This window comes from Salvelinus namaycush, chromosome 12 (genome assembly GCF_016432855.1).
Source record: "Salvelinus namaycush isolate Seneca chromosome 12, SaNama_1.0, whole genome shotgun sequence".
NCBI classification, from domain to species: domain Eukaryota; kingdom Metazoa; phylum Chordata; class Actinopteri; order Salmoniformes; family Salmonidae; genus Salvelinus; species Salvelinus namaycush.
The window spans coordinates 44,245,735-44,262,214 of NC_052318.1; the positions used below are offsets into that span (position 1 = coordinate 44,245,735).

The following is a 16,480-nucleotide window of genomic DNA, read 5'->3' on the forward strand; positions in this document are numbered from 1 at the left end:
CATTGTGCGTCATTACGCATTGTAATTGCATGCCTTTTAATAACCACCCATTTGATTGTCAAAGCCACTCAATTGCTTAACACCTTCAGGTGTGGTAATTACGCTGATTGTAACTGACAATGACAGAGGGCTATTATCACATTGACAGTTCTGCGCAACGAACATGTGATAACAATATATGAAACTGTGCACTCGTATCTGCCCGACTGAGGTATCGAAAACGGCATACGTTTAAACGTAATTTGTCCTACTGTTCACCTTATTATTTATGAGAATACATTTCATAACATGCAGGTATTGTTTAATAATTACAGTTCCAATTAAATATGATTCCTGATTAAACAGTACAACATATTTTAGTTTTTTTTGTTGCAAAAACAGCTTTCTCCGTTTGTATTTATTATCCTAAATCATGTTTTTTGTGTGCAGTCAAAGGAACTCTTCATATATAATACGTGAGAGGTAATATTTTGATTTATTTTACACAAAGGTATCAACTTCAAAGCGTTTCTCGAGTTCTCGCAGTTTCTAATTTGTCAGGTGTCCGTGGAGGACCGCACATTTTCCCATCAAGTTGTTTTTTATAAATCCCCAAGTTTGCTTAGAAAGTTGCATACGCCTTCTTTTGTGCCTACACAACGTTTATAAATGAGGCCTCTGATCACTACTCCATTTTGCTTCTCCCTTCCTATAGGCAGAAAATCAAATAGGAAGTACCCTTGCTAAGGACTATTCAATGTTGATCTGATCACGCAGACTGGGATATGTTCCGGGTAGCCTCCGATAATAACATTAAGGAATACAGAATACTGATAAGTGACTGAGTTTCTCAGGAAGTGTATAGGAGATGTTGTACCCACTGTGACTATTAAAATCTACCCTAACCAAAAACTGTGGATAGATGGCAATATTCGTGCAAAACTGAAAGCGCGAACCATCGCATTTAACCATGGCAAGGTGACTTGGAACATGGCATAATACAAACAGTGTAGTTATTCCCTCCGTAAGGCAATCAAACAGGCAAAATTTCAGTATAGAGACAAAGTGCAGTCGCAATTCAACGGCTCAGACATGAGACGTATGTGGTAGAGTCTACAGACAATCATGGACTACAAAGGGAAAACCAGCCCATCGCGGACACAGACGTGTTGCTTCCAGACAAGCTAAACACCTTTTTTGCTCACTTTGAGGATAACACAGTGCCACCGACATTGCCCGCTACCAAGGACTGTGGGCTCTCCTTCTCAGTGGCCGAAGTAAGTAAGACATTTAAGCGTGTTAACCCTCGCAAGGCTGCCGGCCCAGAATGCATCCCTAGCTGTGTCCTCAGAGCATGCGCAGACCAGCTGGCTGGAGTGTTTATGGACATATTCAATCTCTCCCTATCCCAGTCTGCTGTCCCCACATGCTTCAAGATGGCCACCATTGTTCCTGTACCCAAGAAGGCAAATGTAACTGAACTAAATGACTATCGCCCCATAGCACTCACTTCTGTCATCATGGAGTGCTTTGAGAGACTAGTCAAGGATCATATTGCCTCGACCTTACCTGACACCCTAGACCCACTTCAATTTGTCTATCGCCCCAATAGATCCACAGACGATGCAATTGCTATCGCACTGACCTATCCCATCTGGACAAGAGGTATACCGATATAAGAATGCTGTTCATTGACTATAGCTCATCATTCAACACCATGGTACACTCCAAGCTCATCATTAAGCTCGAGGCCCTGGGTCTGAACCCCGCCCTGTGCAATTGGGTCTTGAACTTAAAGACAGGCCGTCCCCAGGTGGTGAAGGTAGGAAACAACACCTCCACTTTGCTGATCCTCAACACTGGGGCCTCTCAAGGATGCGTTCTCTGCCCCCTCCTGTACTCTCTGTTCACCCATTAATGCGTGGTCACGCAAGCCTCCAACTCAATCATCAAGTATGCAGACATCACAACAGTAGTAGGCCTGATTACCAACAATGACGAGACAGCCTACAGGGAGGAGGTGATGGCCCTGGGAGTGTGGTGCCAGGAAAATAACCTCTCACACAATGTCAACAAAACAAAGGAGCTGATCCCACCCCCCCCATCTACATCGACGGGACCGCAGTGGAGAAGCTTCAAGTTCCTCAGCGTACACATCACTGACAAACTGAAATGGTCCACCCACACAGACAGTGTGATAAAGAAGGCACAACAACACCTCTTCAACCTTAGGAGGCTGAAAAAATTTGGCTTGGCACCTAAAACCCTGAAACTTTTACAGATGCACAATTGAGAGCATTCTGTCGCGCTGTATCACTGCCTGGGATGGCAACTGCACCACCCGCAACCGCAGGGCTCTCTAGAGGGTGGTGCAGTCTGCCAAACGTATCACCGGGGGCAAACTACCTGCCTTCCAGGACACCTACAGCACCCAATGTCACAGGAAGGCTAATAAGATCATCAAGGACAACAACAACCCGAGCCACTGCCTGTTCACCCCGTTATCATCTAGATGGCGAGGTCAGTACAGGTGCATCAAAACTGGGACAGAGAGACTGAAAAACAGCTTCTATCTCAAGGCCATCAGACTGTTAAATAGCCATCACTAGCACATTAGAAGCTGCAACTGCCTGATCGCGGGGGAGGGGCAGAGCACACAAACTCACACGTTAGCTCAATCTTAGCTTGTAGTGTGGGTCAACTGTAACTCCTGCCACGTTATAGTTTATTCTACTATACGTGGGAGTGTTGGCAGGATATAAGGAGTGTGCTTAGTCCTGCAGTGGTCTACTCTTGTTAAGCTAGCTACAGCATAGCTCATTCACCGTGGAACACATGAGTCTAGGCAAGATGGCTGCGCCCTGTGAGAGATAAGCGTGGGTCAGCTTGCGACACTCTCTGGGGAGAACTGCAAGTCTGCTGGAGTGAAACATACACAGACTCCCGAGCTTGCAGTGTTAGGCACGGTCCCTGAGACCGAATGCTAACCAGGACGGTTCTGGTGGAGAGACAAGACACGACAACTAGGACAAACCCTCAGCCCCGCAATACTGGTTGACCAATCTGAGTATCGCCCAGGTTGGTACACTGTCACAAGTGATTAAAACATGGACAAAACCCAAACAAGATGGCACATGCCAAACCGAGTGGGGGGACAGCAGAGCTCCCAAGTGGAGAGGCTAGCTAGCTGCTTCAAGCTATTGAATAGCTGCGGGTATACTTCTGAGTTTATACACTCTAACATAGAGCTCTAAACAAGCGAATCCTCTCTGGAGTGAGCCGAGAATAGGAAGAGGTAGAGGTGGGAGTAGCAGCACTACCCAGTACACAGGACTAAAAGTATCCTGCCCAGCGGAAGTATACCATTTTGGAGTGATCCAATATGGTGCTACATAAAGTCAGAAGCATTAGGCTACTATTGTTGGTCCTAGTTTGTCTGTAACATTAAAGAAAAGGGGAAATGGTTGCTGTGAAAAAGGGGTAATACTTTGTGTTGGTAGTAAAAACAAATGTGCTCATGTTTGGGTTCCCTGTGTTGCCAACCAGAAATGTGGGAGAATGTGAGATATGGTAGCCTAATCTTTTGTAATTTGTAATCATGTGTAATCAAGGGGTGTGCTTGTTTCTGCCCGCAAAGGGAGCCTTTCACTCTAGTGGTTGCTTCACGTGCACTCTACAGTGGCTATCACGCTAGCCTGCCTGCTTAGTGAAGTTGAATGAGAGCCAACTGAAAACTGAAGCACCAGATAAACGAATTGTTTTTACTCTTATCTTCACGGTAAGGCAGTTATAAAGCATATGATATAGAACACCAAGTTAAGCGGAGTTTAATGATATTTGTTTTTCTGACGTTTTCATAGTTTAATTCATTTATAAAACTCCGTTAGCCTGTCGTAGTCATGGCGACAGAGGACTCAACGAACGTTCACAAAGTGTAAATAAAGAAAAACATTGTAACTAGCTGTTGTTAGGGATATGTTGATAATGACGTGATTGAAATGTTTTTGTGAGATGATAAAATTTTTAAAAAAATAATATCTTTTTACAATTAGTTTTTTAGTAACAATTTTGGGGTTTTAGAATTGCATAAGAGTAGCCTAGTCAGGCACATGTAGCGCTTCATCTTGAATCACTATTGTGATTAATTAATAGAATTTCGTCACATTTTATTGTAGCCTGATGCACTACTGTTGTCTCATTTATTTATCGTTTTCTCCAAAATGCAATGTGTTGCCCAGTTGAAAATTACTATATATTATTATTACTACATCGAACAATTATGTTTTGTAGAACTTCCATTGCTCCTCAAAGAAGTGCATGAGCTTAGTGGGGAAAGGAAAAACAATTAGGGTAAGCATCAGTCATCTATCTTACTCAACTTAATTTCCTCATCCCTTTTTTTGCATACAGTATTGTGAATGGCAGATATAGTTCTTACATTCACAATGCATGAGACACAGTTGATTTTAGTACATCTGAGCAGATTGAAATCGATGTATTCCTGATCCTTTCCCCCTATTTTCCATTATTTTGTATTAACTAGGTAACTGTGAATTAACAAGAATACATTTCTCCTCATTATTGGAGGTGACCACATGCCTGAACTAATGATGTATGATAGGCTTGTGTATTTTCTATAGGTTGAACTGAAAACTTAGTGGCAAGGCTCAGACACTCCCCTCCCCCCTAAAAGGTGTTGGACTTGATGGGGACCCTCTTTAGCCAAGAGACCATGGCAAATTCTTTACTTACAGGCAAGCAGGACAATGTCTTTAAGGACCACGAAGCAAAACCCCAACTCTGTCCCACACGAGTCTCTGCCATCTGCTGTAAGTTCAAGTCCTTTGTTATAGTTTAAAGATATTGTTTTCTGCATGCAGGGTCACCAACAACAAAATGTAGCCTACACAGATGCATTTCAACATACAAATGGCAGACCTGTCAACATTGGGAAATGTTTTTGACTAACAGTGCAACCCCCTCCACTCGTTCACCATTATGATACTCTATAGCTAAGTTTCTATCTAAATAGCAAACATATTTCCAAGCAAAGTTTCTAAAATCCGCATTAAAAACAATAAGCGCATTTACCCACCATCAAATTGATTTGTTGGGATACAAAGCTGTGCGTGATGACGTAGTGCACATGAAAAATAATTTTTGTGGTTAAATTCCCATGTATGGAATAAAAAAATAAGTTTCCATCGCATTTTTAACTCTAGACTACAGATTGTTTTGTCACCAAAATAAATAGCATTATATAGTGAATGTGCCCACTCTGGTCTTTGCACGTGTGCTCTAGCCAACAACTTAGATACCAGGCTTTAATGGCGGGCCACCGGAAAAAAACTGTAAAGATATGTGTACCGTCTTAAAAAATTCCACCACCATTTTCCAATTTTCTGAGGTTTCACACCCTTAGCTGAACACTGTTATCCAAAAATGTGGGTGGTTAAATTGTGTTTTATTAAGGAAGTACACACATCTTTCCATTTATTTTATGGAATACATTTACTGAACTCTCCCCCTATTGGTTTATCATTCAAAAGCATCTAGGCCTGTATGGCTTAAATCTTTCATGTTTTAGACCGAACAATGTCCCCCATTTGTCCTTTCCTCAAGCGATGTGCTGCTCCTTGCCACAGACTGGGTGAATCTTCTTAGCCAGCTCTGCTGTCACAGTCAAGCACCAGATGGTTATCTGGGTTAATGCAAATTCTGGGATGTAAATTCCAGCCAATCCTGTCCACATGTCCTTGATAAATGACAGTTGACGATTAAAACAACCATAGGACTCAAATATGTTAAGGTCAGTAGGTTCAGAGTAAATGTTTGCCTTTAAGGTGAAAAGGGTGCTTTCCAGAAGTAAAAGAATAAGTCACATTTGTTTATTCAATAAGAAGAAACTAAATCAAGGTACTATTCATAACCACAGAATGGGACTACATTTCGTAATAGGTTGTATTAATTAATTTCAAATGGGTTACTGTTGTCAACAGTGACAGAAGAGACTGGAATGTTAAACAAACTGGACAGAAACGTTTATACGAAAACGGCCTTCCTCTGGGAAGACCACAGGTGGACGACAATCCTCTCAATCAGCCGAGGTCTGTATCCATCTTTCTCTGAAAGAAAATAAAATCAGTGTACATTTTCAATGCATTATCTAGATTAACCCATAACCAAGAACTCCAGTTAAAACCAATCCCCTAAAAAGTCCCATATCTTTCCATTTGGTTGAGATTCAACAAGCATAGGTGATACTAGCTTGAGTAAACAAGGTTTGAGAAATGTTGAATGTATTCTGGCCTCCTAGGTCAAATACATTTTCTTACAAATACACCACAAAGTATGATTCATAAGACTGACTCTTGTCATAGTTGAGAATTACCTTAAGGTTCAGATAATGTTCCTCACTGCTACAGTGGACTGATTTGGCTGTTTCCTCATTGGTGTAGAAGATGTTGCACAGCTTGCAGAAGAATCCAGTCATTGGCAGCAGATAGTCTAACCCTGCAAGTAAAAGGAGAGAGAGAAAAGTTTATCACAATATGGCACTAAAAGCTCTTTAGCAGATCCCTGTCACACCTGATAATAAAAATAGGCAGCCACACAAACAGAAGTCAGTTTCTCTAGCATCTTACCAACAGGGTTGTCAGGTTGATAAGGACCCAGAGGTTCCTCCTGCTTCTCCTCCTTTGGGATAGCTTCCACACCACTGGCTACCTCACCCTCAGGGTCCCCACAGACCCCCTCACTGTCAGACACAGGACTCTGGACATCCTGGCCATACAAAAACAATCATGTCTTTCACTCATTCGTTCTACTTAGCCTGAGAGACCAACACCAATAAATATCATCACTCTTCTCGGTGTTAAGTGGATTAACTGATTACTTCTGGACTAACCGGTAACTGTAAAAGGATTGTTCACGGGCACGCACATTTTTTATAAATGATAGCTGAATATTTACATATTAACTAACAAGGCAATATTTCACCTTGTTTAAATTAAGGAAGCAAAAACAGCAAATAACCATCTCTCACCTCTGGATAGGGGCTTTTGGCTGACTGGCCATTAGTCTTTTCATCTTCTTGGTGATCTCTTGATCTTCTGTTGTTCTGACCAGACAACCACAGCTCATATTTGACTGGTGGCTTCCTGTATCAGAAGAGCAGAATACAATGTCATGCAGTACTAGATCATGAAAGTGTACTTAGGTACATCACTCATACATTCCAGTTTAACAACATTCTTTATCAGATTATTTCATTGGCTGTATATTCTTCCAATAGATTCCAATCAATTGAACTGGCAGTGAAAATGGACTGCATACTAGCATTCTTCAAATTCCATTTAGTCTAACTATAATTTCCATCATCTACTCTATTACATATTCTTAGGGGTCATTAAATTATTTACCAGTATATTAGTGAGTCTCCCTTTTTGCACAGACTGACTCTTAACAGGGTCCCGTAAAACTTGTGTGGACGTTGGAAGTACTTCACCATTTTCTGAGCGGCGTCCACACACTCCATCTGGATATAACACTGAAGAAAAAAAACATCCAAGTGAAAGTCTTTTATTAATAGAAAAACAAAGGACACCCCCCCCCTAAAAGAAGGACCGGTGAAACTACCTTTCCATGATGCCAGTTCAAATTATAGCCAGTGATTTTCCCAAAAGGCTGGGCAAGTCGTAAAAGAGAGACATCCGAGTACTTCTGGAGTGGAAGCATACAAATGTAGATGGATCTTCCACTAGGCCTCTACATTGACAGAAACAAATTCACATTACACATAATACACATCTTTGTGTTACAAATATTGACTCTATACTAGGTGTAGTTGAGTTAATAACTAAATTCTCTCATCAGATGCATAATGTGTACAGCATATAGATACACCAAACCCACCTCCAACTTCTTCTGTGAAAAGCACATGCTAACATTGACATGTTTCCTCAACAACTGTCCTTTTCCTTTGTAGAATTTCACCATTTCACGTACTTCCTCGGTAGTATCAAGCTCTAACCATGCCTGAAAATATAGGAAATTCTCAATGTCATACAAACTAGGACATTAAACGCTTGCACAAATCAGGGGTTGAGTAAATCAATTCCTCTCTGTATGCCAAAATGCATGAATGTCAAATTGTTATTCAACACTGTTGCCATGACATCTAGTTTTCTTCATGGGATGGAAATAATGTTAAGTACCATACAAATTAAATAAATACACTGATCTGCAAGTAACATAATTATGAACATACCTCCTGTCTGAGGAAGGATATGGCATGGTCGACAACTTTCACGTTTGCTCGCTCTGCCAGTTTCAATAGGGCCACCACCACGTTTCCATAGCCCTTTCTAATTGGGCTAATATGGACAACTTTTCCATCCTGTAGAAACAATTTTACTGCGCAACCTACTATCAATGTTGGATAAAACAACTTTTTTTGACACATTCCAACTACACGTTTCTAAATGATAATTTGAGGAATACCAACCCATGAAGTATTCTTTGACTCTGCAAATAAAAACAAAAGTAATTATAACTATAAATTATGAACTGCAGATTATTTTCTTAATGTGTTATCCACACTGGCTAAACAGCCGTAATAATTATGTCTATTGCTGCCAAGTAAGAATGTTTTGCATCATTCATTGCTTACCCAGCAACGTGTCCCCTCCAGTACTGTCGTCGAGTTCATCCAATGTAACGAAGTCATCCATATTCTCAGGGAAATCCATATTGTCCTGTTGGAAATAAGTTCACAACATCAATTAGTTAAAGAATTTGAGTTTCAAGTTCCACAGTGCTGCACCAGAACCATATCGTATCTCATGACAAATACTTGTTGCAATGGGAAACTGTAAAAAGATGCTCAAACAATGAACATAAAAGTATGTAAAATTGTATTCAATAGTCTTGAACTATGATATAGATCCATGTCTCAAAGCTAGGAAGTGAACTCTGTGGCTGCACTATTACAAATGAAATTGACATCTTAAATATGCTATGTTATTCAAACCTTTTGGTCAGTCCAGGTTTTTACCATGTTAGGGCTGAACAAATAGGCATGTCTACTGATCCATACATCTACAATGCTTGGCTGACTTGAGCGTTTAAGTGCCTGTTCTGGATTACTACGGTCAGTCTAGGTTTTCTGGAAACAATTGGAGCTTGTACAGAGATGGCTCTATATCCTTTGCTATTCAACCATGAAACATAATGAGATCCTTCAAAGCTGATCTCCATCTGATTTGTAGGGCACTCAAAACTGATGGAATTAATAACCCCTAAGCAAATCATATAGCCTACATACAGTGCCTTCAGAAAGTACTCACACCCCTAGACTTTTTCCACATTGTTGTGTTAGCCTGAATTTAAAATGGATTACATTTAGATTGTGTCACTGGCCTACACATAATACCCCCTGTCAAAGTGAAATTATGGTTTTAAAAGTTTTGACATTAATTAAAAATGAAAAGTTTAAGTGTCTTGAGTCCAATAAGTACTCAACATATTTGTTATATTTGCAAGCCTAAATAAGTTCAGGAGTAGAAATGTGCTTAACAAGTCAAAAGTTGCATGGATGCAATAAGTGATTAACATGATTTTTGAATGACTACCCATTCTCTGTACTACACACACACATACAGATAATAGTAAGGTCCCTCAGTCGAGCAGTGAATTTCAAACAAAGACCATGAGGTCTTCCAATGCCTCGCAAATAAGGTCTCCAATTGGTAGATGGGAAAAGCCCCCCCACCAAAAAATACATTGAATATGCCTTTGAGCATGGTGGTTATTAATGACACGTTGGATGGCGTATCAATACACCCAGTCACTACAAAGATACAGGCATCCTTCCTAACTCAGTTGCCGAAGAGGAAGGAAACCGCTCAGGGATTTCACCATGAGGCCAATGGTGATTAAAACAGTCCGTGTTTAATTGCTGTGACCGGAGAAAACTGAGGTCGGATCAACAACATTGTGTTACTCCACAATACAAAACTAAATGGCAGAGTGAAAAGAAGGAAGCCTGCACAGAATAAAAATATTCCAAAACACATCCTGTTTGCAATAAGGCAAAGAAATTAACTTTATGTTCTGAATACAAAGCGTTATGTTTGGGGCAAATTCACACATCACCGAGTACCACATATTTTCAAGCATGGTGATGGATGCATCATGTTATGAGTATGCTTGTCATCAGCAAGGACTTGGGAGTTTAAGGATAAAAATAAACGAAATAGAACTAAGCACAGGCAAAATCCAAGAGAAACCTGGTTTAGTCTGCTTTCCAACAGACACTGGGAGACAAAATCATCTTTCAGCAGACCAATAACCTAAAACACAAGGCCAAATCTACACTTGAGTTGCTTACCAAGACAACATTGAATGTTCCTGAGTGGCCTAGTTACAATTTTGACTTAAATCTGCTTGATTATGGCAAGTCTATGGCAAGACTTGAAAATGTCTGTCTAGCAATGATCAACAACCTACTTGACAGAGATGAAAGGATGTGTAAATATTGTACAATCCAGGTGTGAAAAGCTTAGACTTACCCAGAAAGACTCACAGCTGTAGTCGCTGCCAAAGTTGATTCTAATACATATTGACTCAGGGGTGTGAATATTTATGCAAATTCAATATCTGTACATTTGCAAACATGTTGTTTTCACTTTGTAATAATGGGTAGTGTGTGTAGATGGGTGAGAAATCATTGTAATCAATTTTTAATTCAGACTGTAACAACAAAATGTGGAATAGTTCAAGGTGCATGAATACTTTCTGAAGGCACTGTACATAGCATGCTATGGTACCAAGCAAACTCAATATTCCAACAAGCCATGAGTCAAACCGGGCATTGCTGACATGAGTCACAGAAAACATCTTGACTGTTTGTCTAGATTGATGAGGTTCAATCTGAAGTGTCAGATACATTTTATTTGCCACTGAAACTTCAGCCAGATTTCAGTGGTTCTAGGCAATAGATGGCCACATCTGTTTCAACTGATCAGTGGAGGATCTAAACCAAACTACATTCTCAGGAATGCTCCCAGAACTTAAACCAAATTGAAGAGTTGAAGCATACATGCTTTAAGAAGCCATTGCTAGGAACCCACATCTTGGTTACTTGACAAACTTATTTTCAATTCTGGGAACAATAAGCCTTTTGTTGGTTCCGGTCACAAATATAAATGAAAATAATTCCTTACATCTTCATGAAAGCTCTCCTGTTCCAGCATGTTCTCCATTGAGACGTCAGCATCACACAGAGCTGGATCATCGGCAGCCTTGATGTCAGAATCCTCCAAGGTATCGTCTGCCAACAGTTCTGAGATTTCGGGTTCCCCCTTATCTTTAGAATCAGCCACCAGAGAAGCACTTTTGTAAGGAGCTGGGTTTTTAGTATCTACACCAGCACCAACCTCATCATCTAACAAGCATTGTTCAGGTTCCATCTGGATGCCCTTTCCATCTAGATCTTTGTTTTCCAAATCAATGTCCTCTTCTTTGACCAACCCCTCAATCTCCCCCTCCTTGATGTCCTGCTTGACCACTTCCTTGACCTCTTCTGAGGTGCTTTGTTGACCTTCTCCTTGTTCCGTCACTTTCTCAGCGGGTTGTTCACCTGTACTGGGTTTCTCTTTGTTCGTGGAGTTTGAGGTCTTGCTAGTCTCCTCGCTCTTGTGTCTGCTGCTGCGGCCTTTACTGGAATCTGCTCTTCTGGATGTGGTGGAGTCAGGACTTTCTCTACAAGGCAAAAACCATTGAGGTAAACTTCCCTGAGACATACTTCCTGATAAGTCCCACAGGAAAATTGGTCGCCATTGCCCCAGTCTTACTTACCTAAGGCGCTTCAGTGACGATGACAAGATTACTTTGACACTCTTTCCATTGATCTTGAGGGGGTTGGAGTGGTAGTACTTCACCATAATGTCAGCATCCTTCCAATCTACCATCTCAATCAGGGCCTGCAGATGAATAAGGGAGGATTCATTAGACGAAGCTAGAGAAGGTGCTGCATAATGGGAGGTTTGTGTTGAATTGATCTATTCTAGTCATACAATCCCATGCTATTCTGAATTTAAAATAGATACACTGCATTGTTACTGTTTTAAGAATTGTTGTCTATTTAAAATCACCAGAGAGATTTGCAGAATTTGATTGATCACACTTCAATTCCATATTGCTCGAACCTTACCTGATCACTTGAAAATGTTGAATGCCGCACATTCCCAAACATCTTGGCGAGATCAAGAATCTCTGATTCTCTTTCCTTCCCAGGAGGTAGGCGGGAAAAACAAACCACTGTATTGGTAACTTGTTTGGTCTGCCGTTTTTCTGGTGGTTCATCCAACCTTGGCGGCTAAAGGAAAAAACATGCTCATACAGGGATCTCTGTGATTAATACTTCTGTATTAATTATTATCTCAAACTCTTAACAGACAGATGCACTTACATGAATACTGCACACCATCGGTGACAGGTACAGAGTCAACTTGTTTCCCTTCAGGAATGCATGCTTTTCACTGAAGTGATTCACCATATTGGCAGCCTCTTTGTGAGAATCAAACTCCAGGAATCCCTGTAACAAAAATACAACACAGAATCATCCAATAGACATTCAACAACAGATGTAACTTTTTTTAAGAGAGAATGTTAAAGCTGCAACATGTAACTTTTTGGGCGACCCAACCAAATTCACATAGAAATTAGTTATAGCTGTCATTCTCATTGAAAGCAAGTCTAAGAAGCAGTAGATATGTTCTATTTGCCCCATTTCTAGGCTTCCCGTGCTTAAGTTTCATCTTTCTTTTAGTTTTGTACACAAGAGTCAAACAGCTGAAAATACAATATTTATAGTTATTGAAAAGATATTTCACTGCAGTTTAGATGGTACAACTATTCTCTACAGTAGAGTTGCTTGTTTTGTCAAAAACTGAAATTAGGCAAACTATTTGAATTTCTGCAACCATGAAATGGTGGAGCGATTTCTGAATAGTGCATCTTTAAGAGTTGAGTGCTTATTCCTCTTTTTTTATCAATTTGTGTAACTTACCTTGCAGGGGAACACCAGATGTTTTACAACTGTGCCGAATGGCTTAGCCAAAGTCATCAAGTCTTCTACACCAACAGAGCCAAGGGGAAATTTTGTAACCACCACCTTTGTGCCAGCCTGAAGCAAAATATAAAATCACACATTCAAGCATGTAGCTTTAAGCAAATTAACTCCATCATAAGAAGTTAATGATATATTTAAAAATATATATTTACTAGGCAAGTCAGAACAAATTCTTATTTACAATGACAGCCTACTGGGGAACAGTGGGTTAACTGCCTTATTCAGGGGAAGAATGACAGATTTTCACCTTGTCAGCTCGGGGATTCGATCCAGCAACCTTCCGGTTACTGGCCCAACACTAACAACTAGGCTACCTGCCACACCAAATAATCTATTTATAAGAAAACATCACCACAAAATGGGAATCATTACCTTGGGCTTCAAATGGTGTCTTTCTGGTGCAGACCAGACTTCACCTAAAGATGAAAACATGAAAGGAGATAGTATTTATTTTCAAGTGGTTTGCAATTGCAATTATTTGGTCTGGATCAAACTTGACTTTGGAACGGGACTGGGGTTATCACCTCCTACGCGGTCTGAGCTATGTTGTCTCTTGTAAGGCATAGCAGGACGTGGCGTTCTCCTGGGCGGTGAAATAGCATCTCTACTTGGGATGGAGTTGGACCTGGAAGATAACGTAAACAGTGCTAGGTAAGAAAAGGTAGAGCTAATGGTTTTACATCATGACATGCCTGTTTTCAACATGAAGCTGAATTTCATTCCCCTCACATTTCCTTCCGTGTATCATGTCTTTTCCAATCTGGATATCTGTAAAAAACAGAAAATAAACAACTAATTGTAATAAAACCAGGTAATAGGAAATATATCAATTGATTGTGACCTGTATCAGTCCATTCTCTAAATGTTTTACTTTGCATGTTAACACTTACAGACGCAGGAGTTCTCGACAGCCCTCCACGTGGCTTAATCCATTGAGATGATCCTTCCATGCCTGTGAAAAAAGCACTCATTAAGCTAAATGAATGCCAGCACAGCCAGAAAAGGACTGGCCACCCCTCGGAGCCTGGTTCCTCTGTAGATTTATTCCAAGGTTCCAACCTTTCTAGGGCGTTTTTTCTAGCCACTGTACTTCTATATCTGCATTGCTTTCTGTTTGGGGTTTTAGGCTGGGCTTCTGTATAGCACTTTGACATCTGATGTAAAAAGGGCTTTATAAATACATTTGATTGAGTGTTGATTTAAATGACATAGATACACAGTACAACAGCAAGAGTATTGAAATATAACAAAGCTTACCTTAGTAGAATTCAACATGCATAAGCATAGAGAGCATGTGTGTGGGTAAATCTTGGGCACAACTCCATGAAAATCATCCACTTGATAGGAGAAAGGAAACCTTTGCTGGGTGTCTGATGGTTTTTCCCTTGAGGACCAATTGTGACGGGAATCTCTCCTTGTCTGCCGCTCTGGTCGACTGTGAATCTCCACTCTCCTATAGTCAGTGTCACAATGGCTGTTTGACCGGCGAGGTACTGCAGGGGGACTGTCCCGTTTGCTAAGGACTCCATCATCTGTATCCTCCTGCCGGCTGTCTCTCTTTGGGGAGGCCTCTCCCTGCTCCTCTTGCTTTGCTCGATTGGCCTTCAGTTGCATTATCAGATAAGGCAACGTCTCCACACTGATCTCGTTCTCTGGAATCTGGGCCAGAGCATCCACGTCTTCTGGAGAGAGCCCCAGAGTGGCATATAAGTTCATAGCTCCAACACCAGATCCTTGGTGTGCAGAGCTGTTTCCCTCACTGCCCTCCATCCTCAAACTTCCAGGGCACAGATAAGTTTATTCTGAAATTGGGGGACAAAAAGGTGTTCTAAAGGAGTTTCCCAAACTTGTTCCTCAGGACCCAAGGGGTGCACATTTTGGTTTTTGCTCTAACACTAGACAGCAGATTCAAATGATCAAAACGTTATGCTTAGTGATTAATTGAATAATCTGTGTAGTACTTGCACCGAGTTTGGGAAACCCTGAACATGTCTAACTACATCAATGTGGTTGGGTAAAACGTGTAGGCCCTACAGATGAGCCTTAGGAAGAAAGTATTCTTAGCACGACTGTGAAACTGAAAAGTTATCTTCAATCATTCAATAGCTGGTCTTCATTTGCTGTGGGTAATTAGATGGAAAATTATGTCTCACTGAAATTAAAATACGTATCACAGCCCAGAACAACAGTCGTTGGCTATCTACAGTAACGTTAACGTTAGCTAGTTAAATTGGAGGGGGCTTCAGCACAACAGCCAGTTGTTAACTAGCTACACATCTTTAACTCTGCTAAATTAAGCCAAATATCATCTCAACCCGATGAAAAAAATATTAGCAAGCAAGTACCATGTAGCTATAACGTTACTGCATTATTGTTGCTTAGCTACACGCACCGTTGGAGAATGCTGCCTTGCTGACCACAGCCAGGAAGCTAGCTAGCAAGAAGCTAATCATAGCGTTCAAGTAAACACAGCCAGATAGTTTCGGGTCGAATGTTTACGCATACAGTTCCACTACTACATGGAATTCAAATTGTGAATGCTGTAAAACATACCTTTCAATAAGCCTCCTTTCGGGTATTTCGTTAAATTTAGTGGCTACAGCCTGGCCAACGATATTTATAATTTATCCATCTACCAGCGACATAAAAACAGTAGCTTATTCACCTTAACGAAATTTCAGAATAAAAGTCCCCCACGTAATTACATTACTTCTTCTTTTGTGAGGTTTAAGGGCGGTTGGCATCCAATTTGTTGCATTACCGCCACCCACTAGACTGGAGTACAACTCCCTTATACATTGCTTGAAAAATAAAAATGTACTAAATAAATACCCTACCATCTAACACTACACTCACGAATTTCTAAATTATATAAAATAAAATTAACACCACCCTACTAATTAAATGTATTTATTCCTACCTCATGCCTGGAAGGATGGGACACCACTTAACACACCCAGTAACTCTTCTGAAGTCCCACCCACCCAATATCTCTCTGCAGCTGCCACCACAACCTCAATTTTCTGTGAATTCCGTTCCATCCCTGCAGTACAGTTGATAACCATTGCTATAAATGCTAAAAATCCAATCTTACTGAAACATATAACTTTTTGGCCTATCCCTCTGTACTTGTATATCTCTACTACTCTCACCACTCCTCCACCTTAACCCATCTTCCTCTACTTTCTTCACTGCCTCAGCATATGACAATTCACTTTTCTTACTTTCATTCGTTTTACTCCGAGCGCATTCTCCCTCTGACCAACAGAAACACAAACAATTATCACTAGACCACTTCTGGTTACCCTTACCGATTCCACATTAACCAACAATTTTTTTTCACCCACCATGAAACCACAAATGAAT

General features: G+C 40.7%; 1 protein-coding gene across 2 annotated transcripts; it reads right to left on the minus strand.

The window, feature by feature from the left end:
• Positions 1-5,845: 5,845 nt before the first annotated feature.
• Positions 5,846-15,776, minus strand: LOC120057298 (matrin-3-like). 2 transcript variants are annotated; one of them, XM_039005867.1, is made up of 21 exons: positions 15,668-15,776; positions 14,372-14,796; positions 14,005-14,066; positions 13,844-13,882; positions 13,639-13,739; positions 13,487-13,530; positions 13,052-13,168; positions 12,452-12,577; positions 12,194-12,358; positions 11,839-11,963; positions 11,205-11,742; positions 8,651-8,735; positions 8,486-8,505; positions 8,249-8,377; positions 7,894-8,016; positions 7,618-7,746; positions 7,401-7,528; positions 7,025-7,139; positions 6,624-6,762; positions 6,371-6,492; positions 5,846-6,104 (listed from the first exon to the last, which is right to left on the minus strand). In XM_039005867.1, exons 2-21 carry the CDS (start codon positions 14,726-14,728, stop codon positions 6,078-6,080), a joined length of 2,691 nt encoding a protein of 896 aa, XP_038861795.1. In that variant the 5' UTR covers positions 14,729-14,796; positions 15,668-15,776; the 3' UTR covers positions 5,846-6,077. The 2 variants fall into 2 exon arrangements, with proteins under 2 accessions (XP_038861795.1, XP_038861794.1); XM_039005866.1 differs by having other exon boundaries at positions 14,372-14,916.
• Between the last annotated feature and the right edge of the window lie 704 nt (positions 15,777-16,480).

What these genes read in the sequence shown, in the direction of transcription:
- LOC120057298 (XM_039005866.1), bottom strand. Translation starts at nt 14,884, where the DNA reads ATGGAGGGCAGTGAGGGAAACAGCTCTGCACACCAAGGATCTGGTGTT. An exon ending in TAGCTCAGACCGCGTAGGAG is followed by an intron (nt 13,531 to 13,638) that starts GTGATAACCCCA and finishes TTTCATCTTTAG; the next exon opens with GTGAAGTCTGGTCTGCACCA. An exon ending in GGAGACTCACTAATATACTG is followed by an intron (nt 7,140 to 7,400) that starts GTAAATAATTTA and finishes CTTCTGATACAG; the next exon opens with GAAGCCACCAGTCAAATATG.